General features: G+C 36.5%; 1 protein-coding gene across 3 annotated transcripts in view; it reads right to left on the bottom strand.

The window, feature by feature from the left end:
• Nucleotides 1–6,336: 6,336 nt before the first annotated feature.
• Nucleotides 6,337–10,069, bottom strand: part of LOC306888468 (uncharacterized protein) — a 37,781-nt gene continuing 34,048 nt past the window's right edge. For all 3 annotated transcript variants that reach the window (XM_079446796.1, XM_079446798.1, XM_079446797.1), the window contains 2 exons: nucleotides 7,911–7,968; nucleotides 6,337–7,823 (listed from right to left, as the gene is read on the bottom strand). In XM_079446796.1, coding sequence (XP_079302922.1) covers nucleotides 7,786–7,823; nucleotides 7,911–7,968 — 96 coding nt within the window. In that variant the 3' untranslated portion in view covers nucleotides 6,337–7,785. The remainder of the gene's footprint in view (nucleotides 7,824–7,910; nucleotides 7,969–10,069) is intronic.

Genomic DNA, 10,069 nt, shown 5'->3' with positions numbered 1-10,069 from the left:
ATATATCAATTCCTTTTTTCTGCAAGTTACATTGTTAGGTGGCAACAAAAGACTGACCTTTTGAGTTAGTCATTTAATCTTTCACTCCACTAATTGGTTAGTTGAGAAGCAAAATAAAAGTGACCCCTTGAGTCCAAATATAGTAGGGGGAAAACAAGAAAAGATAGTATGTAAGAATTCATAGTATTCACAAATTAGTGGGGATATATTAATAATTATGTCCAGATTACCTACTACTGCAGCAAAGCATGCAACTAGTTGGTCACTTCATGATAATGACTCCATGATGAATCTAGTGCATCCTGATTTCATTCATAGGCTACTACATAGAATATACAATATATATATATATATATATAGTGCTAGGCTCTCTAGTTGTTTTAGTGTTTTTGTAAGTTTTTCCTGATTTTTGTTTGTCAAACACGATCAGTTTCACCAAGGAAGAGCTGCTGAACATTCGGCAGAACACACCACAAAATCTCCAACCGGTTTTCGATTATTCGGATGTTTTTCTGAACATAGTAGTGTCGCTACCCAGTATCCATCTGGCGAATCTCCGCTCTCTATCCAACAAAATGGACGAACTCCTTCTGCTTTCCCGGTTAAACAAGGACTTTTCAAACTCTGCTGCTCTGTGTTTCACAGAAAGCTGATCAGAGCAGATCGCGACGCGGAATCAACGGGGAAATCATGCGGCGGCGGGACATGCTTCTACATCAATGAAAGGTGGTGTACAGATGTAACTGTGTTAAAAAAGATGTGCTGTTCAGAAACGCTTTTCATCAACTGTAAACCTTTCTATTCGTCGCGGGAGTTCTGCTCGTTCATTCTCCTGAGTGTCTACATTCCACCGCAAGCGCACGTGAGCACAGCTTTACAGAAACTTGCTAATCAGATCACAGACACAGAACAACAACACCCAGACTCTGTTTTAATCATTCTAGGGGACTTTAATATAGCAAATCTCTCCCCTGAACTGCTAAAATACAGACAGCATGTTACATGTCCCACCAGAGACAGTAATATATTGGATCACTGTTACACAGCGATAAAGGACGCATATCACTCTGTCCCACGAGCAGCTTTAGAACTCTCTGATCACTGTTTGGTTCATCTTATTCCGTCCTACAGACAGAAACTGAAGTCAGCTAAACCTGTATTAAGGACTGTAAAGAGATGACAGAGCAGTAATGAGACAGAGCAGGTTTTACAAGCCTGTTTCGACCTCACTGATTGGAGTGTTTTTGAAGCTGCTGCAAACAATCTGGATGAGCTCACAGAGACTGTAACATCTTATATCAGTTTCTATGAGGATATGTGCATTCCTACCAAGACTCATCTAACTTACAACAATGACAAACCATGGTTCACTGCAAAACTCAGATAGCTCCGCCAGGCCAAAGAAGATTCTTACAGGAATGGGAACAGAGTCTTGTATAAACAGGCCAAATACACACTGGAAAAGGAGATCAGAGTAGCAAAGAGGAATTATTCTGATAAGCTAAGGATCCAATTCTCTTCCAGTGACACGGCTTCAGTGTGGAAAGGACTGAAAGACATCCCCAATTACAAGACACCATCCCCCAGCACTATGGAGAATCAACAACTGGCAGATGATCTGAATGAGTTCTACTGCAGGTTTGAAAAATCACCCCACACCCGCCCGGAACACCTCTCCACACAACCATTAACTAAAAATCAAGTCAGAAATCTTAGGGTGATTCTGGAGACAGACCTTAGTTTCAGTAGTCATGTCAAAGCAGTAACTAAATCAGCATACTATCATCCCAAAAACATTGCAAGAATTAGATGTTTTGTTTCCAGTCAAGACTTGGAGAAACTTGTTCATGCCTTTATCACCAGCAGGGTGGATTACTGTAATGGTCTCCTCACCGGCCTTCCCAAGAAGACCATTAGACAACTGCAGCTCATCCAGAACGCTGCAGCCAGGATTCTGACTAGAACCAGAAAATCAGAGCATATCACACCAGTCCTCAGGTCCTTACACTGGCTTCCAGTTATATTTAGGATTGATTTTAAAGTACTTTTTACGCGTTTATAAGTCACTCAATGGCCTAGGACCTAAATATATTGCTGATATACTCACTGAATATAAACCGAACAGACCACTCAGATCATTAGGATCGAGTCAGTTAGAAATACCAAGGGTTCACACAAAACAAGGGGAGTCTGCTTTTAGCTATTATGCAGCCCGCAGTTGGAACCAGCTTCCAGAAGAGATCAGATGTGCTAAAACATTAGCCACATTTAAATCAAGACTCAAAACTCATCTGTTTAACTGTGCATTTGTTGAATGAGCACTGTGCTATATGTCCGAACTGACTGCAATGAATTTTAAGTATAATCATTTTCTTTAAATTTATTTTAAATCAATTTCTATATCATTTTAAAATTCCTTGTTTTTATTATTTTTATTTCCATGTTTTTATTTATTTCTATTTTATGAGTATTTTTTTTGTCTATTTCACTTTCTTTTATGTAAAGCACTTTGAATTACCACTGTGTATGAAATGTGCTATATAAATAAACTTGCCTTGCCTTGCCTTGCCTTAACACCTCCAGCAACCCCCCTCTCCCCCACACCTACAATTCAGATCAGTGAAGATGACGTGCGCCAGGTCTTCAGAAAGAACAAAAGAAGGAAAGCACCAGGTCCAGACGGTGTGTCGCCAGCCTGCCTAAAAATCTGTGCTGACCAGCTGGCCCCATCTTCACACAGATCTTCAACAGATCACTGGAGTTGTGTGAAGTCCCCTCATGCTTCAAACGCTCCACCATCATCTCCGTCCCAAAGAAACCCAAGATAACAGGACTTGACGACTACAGACCTGTGGCTCTAACATCTGTGGTCATGAAGTCATCTGAAAGACTGGTTTTGGCTTATCTGAAGGACATCACTGGACCCTTACTGGTCCCCCTGCAGTTTGTCTACAGAGCAAACAGGTCTGTGGATGATGCAGTCAACATGGGACTGCATTACACACTGCAACACCTGGACAGACCAGGGACTTATGTGAGGATCCTGTTTGTGGACCTCAGCTCCGCTTTTAACACTATCATTCCAAACCTCTTCCTGCCCAAACTAAGTCAGCTCTCCGTCCCCACCTCTGTCTGTCAGTGGATCAACAGCTTCCTGACGGTCAGGCAGCAGCTGGTGAGGCTGGGAAAATACACATCCAGCACCCGTACGATCAGCACTGGAGCTCCTCAGGGCTGTGTTCTCTCCCCACTGCTCTTCTCTCTGTACACCAATGACTGCACATCTAAAGACCCCTCTGTCAAGCTCCTGAAGTTTGCAGATGACACCACACGGATCGGCCTCATCCAGGACGGTGACGAGTCTGATTACAGACAGGAGATTATGGAGCTGGCTCTCTTGTGCAGTCTTAACAACCTGGGCCCGTATTCTTAAAGATTCTAAGAATACTTTTAGAGAGCTCCTAATTTAGCTTAAAAATGTCTTACTAGGAGTCTTAGCTTAAAAGTGATTCAGGACCAATCTGAGAGCGAGGAAAAGATAAAAAGTTTTATTTTAGTGAGGAGGCGGAGCTGACCCCGTTGCTAGCTATGACAGTCTTTTGAAGACTGTGATTGGTTGGTTGTCAAGAAGGAAATAAAAGATCGCTTTTAAGAGTAGGGTATATTATAAGCCTTCACTTTGAAATTACAGGCGTAATTGTTCCTGTTTTACCATACTCGCGCTCGCTCTCTTTCTCACACACACACACATTATATATGTATATATATTCTTTATTTTTTATTTACCATGCTGTCATACTTATCGTGTTTTATAGGAAATTAACAGAGACATAGCCTAATAAGTGCTGTAACAGACCCAAATCATCACTGCTGCATAGTTGCATTTTTCCAGTTGCCAAATATGTTAATGTGGTGATTACTTCCATTTCTGGCGCTATGGCATTTCTGCGCAGTGTCAGAGATGTTAGCTTGTCTCTAAAAGATCGGTCACAAACATGATCCCTGCACCATCTAATGTGTAGCATCTTATTAACTTACTGCCATGCATTGTGTGCAACACATTTCTTCTCCCTCTTCATGTTTTGTTAATTTTCTCCGCTGCTAAAGAAACTCTTAAACCTCTTAAAAGTCCTCGTCCGTACTCCTAACAATGTTGGACCTTAAAACCTCTTTTAAGGGTTAAGATGCTTTCTGAATAATTTTTTTCTTTACTATGATCTTTTCTTTAACCTTAAGAGGAAACACCCACATTTCTAAGAATTTTCTTAGAATTGTGTTACTAGGAGCAACTCTTAGCACTAAGATTTTTCATGAATACGGGCCCTGGAGCTTAACACGCTCAAAACTGTGGAGGTGATCGTGAACTCCAGGAGAAACCCCCCTGCACTCCCCCCACTCACCATCATGAACAGCACTGTGACTGCAGTGGAGTCATTCAGATTCCTGGGCACCACCATCTCTCAGGACCTGAAGTGGGACAATCACATTGACTCTATTGTCAAAAAGGCCCAGCAGAGGTTGTACTTCCTTTGCCAGCTGAGGAAGTTCAACCTGCCGCAGCATCTGCGGAAACAGGTCTACTCTGCCATCATTGAATCCGTCCTCTGCACTTCATTAACTGTCTGGTTCAGCTCAGTTACCAAATCTGACCTCAGAAGACTACAGAGAGTAGTCCGGACTTCTGAGCGAATCATTGGTACAACCCTCCCCACTCTCCAAGAACTGTACTTATCCAGAGTGAGCAAAAGGGCTGGCAAAATCACTCTGGACCCCTCACATCCAGCACACAACCTCTTTGAACTGTTACCATCTGGTCGACGCTACAGAGCTCTGTGCACCAGAACGACCAGACACAGGAACAGTTTCTTCCCTCAGGCAATCCATCTCATGAACTCTTGAACTCTTAACAATAAACATGAAACATATAACACTATCATACTTTTTATTTTTTATTTAACACACATATTTATTACATTTCAAATTTGCACCTAACATACCTGTACATACTGAACTGTCTATTTTGTATATTGTGTTTGTGATATTGCCCATTTTGTATATTTGTACATTATTATTTTTTTTTCATTATTATTATTATCTGTGTCCTGTCCTGTCACTGTCATTCTGTCGCACTGTGGAGCTACTGTCACTAAAACAAATTCCTCATATGTGCAAACATACCTAGCAATAAAGCTCATTCTGATTCTGATATATACAGTGCCCTCCAAAAGTATTGGAACAGTAAAGACAAAATTGCTCTGTTGGCTGTGGAGTCAAGATATTTACAAATATGATTAAAAGATGAATATGAGGCAAAACTACAGAATGTCACATTTTATTATTGGGTGATTCAACACATACAAACACATGCTGTTCTTTTTATTCGGTAAAACATGTATGTGTTGAAATGGCTAATAATAAAATGTGACATTCTGTAGTTTTGTCTCATATTCATCTTTTAATCATATTTGCAAATGTCTTGACTCCACAGCCAACAGAGCAATTTATTCATTCACAAAGAAGCACCACTACTAAGTTTGGGAATCCCTGCATTTCATGAACAAACATTTATGAACATGAAAACAACTCCATTACATGCCCAAAGTCTGTCAGGTTTGAAAAATGTTTGAAAAGTGTTTTAGTAATTATTTCATACATGGCAATTGCTTAAGAGGTGCTTTATTCGTTTTTAAATTTTAAAAGAAAGAAAAAGAAGAATTAGGAAGAATCAATAAATTATGATTTACTGCCACTGCATGAATATGTAATCCATAAAAGTAATGATTATAAAATGTAATACTCTAATTACAGGTACTTGATTTTTGGAATCTGATTATGTAATCCAGATTACATGTAATCAGTTCCTACACAGCACTGACTATAGCAGCTATAATTATGAAGTGAGGTTAAATTTAGTCAAAAATATTATTTATTGAACTGGTCCACAAAAGCAACTTTATCGCAGTCTGACTGTGTACGGTAACACGATATATGTTTGTGGTTCTTTTTATGACTGTTTATTTCCATATGACATGGCCAGCGGAAAGTGCAAAACATGCGTGACAAAGAAAACACTGAAAACTAGTTCTAAAGAACAGATATTATCTGAAGAATTGTAACATTTGTGTATTGTTATTGCACTCGGTTTGGTCTGTTGTTGAGGTTATTCTAATCCTCTATTCTGAAATCAAATGTGTTTATCAGGGTTGGCTACTAAAAGCAGAGTGAGATAGTAGTAGCTGCTTGGGTCCATTCATAACAGGAAACAACAGCTCATTATCCTTCTGCTGTTGCTCTCTCAGCCACGGCTAAATAAACATGTATATAGTCAAAGAAATTGGATTTCATAAGGCTGTTTTTATTATGCCCAGTATGTGTGGATGACAATACATGTGCTGCAAACATGTTTCCATCGCTCAAGAGTGAGATTGAAAAAATGTTGATTTCAGGTTTCACTTCAGTATTTCTCGTCCTATGTAACCATGCTAGGTTAACCTGTACTGTCATATCCATTTTTGTATCTGAAACACATCTAACAGTTAAATCAACAAAATAAAATCTAATAAGTCAAATGTGTTTGTGGAAAGGCCATAAAATATGTTTTTCTTGTGATGTGTATGATGATAAAAAAATAAATAAAAAAAAAAACAGGCAGACACAAGTGCAGTAGAAGAAGCAGCTGTATTTGACTATAAAAGCATCTAATCCAGTGTCTCTACGCAATTTTTTTTTATATATTTCAGTGTAAAAAGCCTATATTCTATCGAAAAAAATAGAAACAAGTTTAACAGAAATCCAAAAATAACAATCTCTGAAAAGAAAACATTCTAATCACAATAAGTCCCCATTCACCAATCATTTCAATTAAAATAGAAACATTCTCAAGTTTTCTATCTTTCCCCCTCAAAACAAATATATATACCTTATATATATTTATATTTATATGTATTTTCCAAGGCAGTTTGGCATGGCCAACAGACAAAAATGATCATGGCCATATTATTTCATCTCAACACAGTTTAAAAACATCTCAAATGAGGGCTGAAGCTATGACAACAGTTGTTTCGCACCACCGGATAGTGGCGGTCAGGTGACCGCGTACAAGATGGCACTGATAAATAGAGGCAAGTGCAGCCATACGTCCGTAAACACAAACATGCATCCACACACATGAAACACAAAGCGCTGAGCTTCAAATTAAATTGAAAAATATGCGTTTGTTTTGCCTAAACCAGGTCTGATGTGAAAATATCCCAACTAAAAGCACAAGACTGGGACCTGACATGACGATCTGGTCATGAGGTGTGTGTGTGTGTGTGGTAGATAGTGTGTGCACTGCGGGTCTTTTTCTCCAAGATCCATCGTTTTTGCCTCCTCACAGCTCTGCGGGTCTGTATATGGCCGTTACAGTCACTGGGATAGTTGATATGCTATATTCCCTGAATACAATAACTTTAGGCAAGTATTGAGTTTATGGGTGAGGATTTATGCACTGTATTACACGAATCAAGCGTGAGGGAGACTGTTTACAGTATGTAAAACATTAAGTGGAAAATAAAATATGTAAAACTAAACATGGAGAGAAAGGAAATGGATAAATGTGAAAGAAAACAGTGGCAGGTAAAGGTAGAAGAAAGCTCATCTTGGGCTGAATGGTAATGATTAAGTGTTAAGTCCCTGGGTGCTTGCTTGTGTGTGTGTGTGTGTGTGTGTGTGTGTGTGAGAGAGTGTGTGTGTATCCCTGGGTTCTCAGGACTGAGTGATCCCTTCCCATCCATTTCTGTGGGACTATGTAGATCCTCGTTTCTGTAACTCCTGAATAAAGGCTGTGAAAGAACACACATGAATAAATGAATACAGCAAATAATCATTTGAAAAAGGAAGAGAAATGCAGAGGAAACATTTATTCTCACCTCCAATGATTTCATTCTTAACTTTCTGAAGCTCTTTTCTCACCTCCTCTAGCAGTTCCTAAACAATCAGATGGACACAAAAACAAATTCATGTAGACTGCTTTATAATATCTATTGGGTTGTTTATTTCTTCTTCTAAAAAAAAAAAAAAAAAAAAAACTACTGAAGAAGTAACGCATGTATATTATATGTATGTATGTATATGTATATATATATGTATGTATATATGTATATATATGTATATATATATATATATATATATATATATATATATATATATATATATATATATATATATATATATATATATATATATATATATACACATACATACATACATACATATACATACATACATATATATACATATACATATACACATATATATATATATACATACATATATATATATATATTTTAGTGCTGTCAGATCGCGATTAAATCGCATCCAAATTAAAAGTTTTTGTTTAAATAATGTGTGTGTACTGTGTATATTTATAATGTATATATAAAGACACACATGCAGCATATATTTAGAAAACATTTACATGTATTTATGTGTATACATTTATATACAAATAAATTATATCATAAATATATTTAATATATTAACATTTTTCTTAAATATATATGCGCATGTGTGTGTATTTATTACTTATATATACATAATAAATATACACAGTATACACATTATGTAAACAAATACTTTTATTTTGGATTCGATTAATCGCGATTAATCCTTGGACAGCACTAATATACACACAGTGTGATATAATATATAATGACACTGTGAATATATATAAATATATTCACAATGTCATTACACACCTTGACAAAAAAATTATTAATGATTAATGTGATTTAATATTAAATTATGAAGCATTTATAGGTCCAAACACCATTTTTGTTAATGTCCCACAACTCTGGTCACAGTGTTGAGATACGTAAAATAAACAAATTGAATTTCAATTTGACATCATTTCAAATAGAATTGTTTAATATATATACAAACTAATTTACAGCATCTTAATATTTTTGTATTATTTACTGATAATTTTTGCACTTTTTTTTTTTTTTTTAACTAAATGTGCCTGTGCCACAGTTTTGAGTCCTTACCGCAACAATGAAAAAAGGCTTTTATAATGACATTATCAAAGACATACAAGTCTAGTTTCTATGGAAACAGAAATTAGCAAATGTGCACATTGCTGACAAATTGGGCCACCTGACTCACAAGATCCCAAAATTATAAGGTAAATATCATCTTTTCTGTGTCAGTATTTATTGTGTCCTTACCATACAGCTTAGTAATTCTGTACTCTGAACTACATTTTAAAAATAAATGTATATTATGGTTTAATTCATGTATATTAAGATGCTAAGAGTCAAAACTTATGTAGTAGACCTTGCTAGCTGCCAGTTAGCTGCAATATTAGCAAAAATTTCATTTCCGTAACATGTCTTTACCGCAGCAAATTTGGGTGTTGCGGTAAAGACCTTGTGTTGCAGTAGAGACAAGTTCAAGGTGTACTGTATATTAAATGACAAATATTCAGTCTATATGTTTTCGGTTTCTTTTACTGTTGTTCTCTACAGCAGCCTGTTTTTGATTTCATAGCACTTTAACATTGTGTCCTTAACGACACAAGATGTTACCGCAGCTCTGCTTTATTTATTTATTCATATTTTTATTTGCAAAAAAATGTTTTTACACTTAAGTTGAGATGATTTACACATTGAAATTGCAACATCTGTCATAAAAAGCTAAATATGCTATCTTTAGTGTGTATGGAAACAATTGGCATCTAAGACTACGATCTAAATTTTACATGGCAGAGAAAACCATGAAATCCCCTATTTTGTATATTTTTTAATATCAGTATTTACAAAACTGCACAAAATTGGAAAAAGCTATTAAAATATGAAATTTTTATAGAAATAAAAAAAGAAAATAGTATATAATGAATGTTATTGTAACGTTGCAATAAGGACATTTTGTAAGAAGAAGAGTTGAAAAACCTAAAAAAAATAAACGTTCCAGATTAAAATCTTAACTCCATGCAATTTTGTTGATGTCTTTATACACAGACTCCGATTGTTAAAATTAAAATTCACAGGGGTTGTTTTTTTTTTCCAATTTTGGAGAGCCAAAATTGCCT

The sequence above is a fragment of the Barbus barbus genome (genome assembly GCF_936440315.1).
Source record: "Barbus barbus genome assembly, chromosome: 22".
NCBI classification, from domain to species: domain Eukaryota; kingdom Metazoa; phylum Chordata; class Actinopteri; order Cypriniformes; family Cyprinidae; genus Barbus; species Barbus barbus.
Note: the sequence above shows the minus strand (reverse complement) of the source record. Positions and strands in the feature narration are given on the sequence as shown.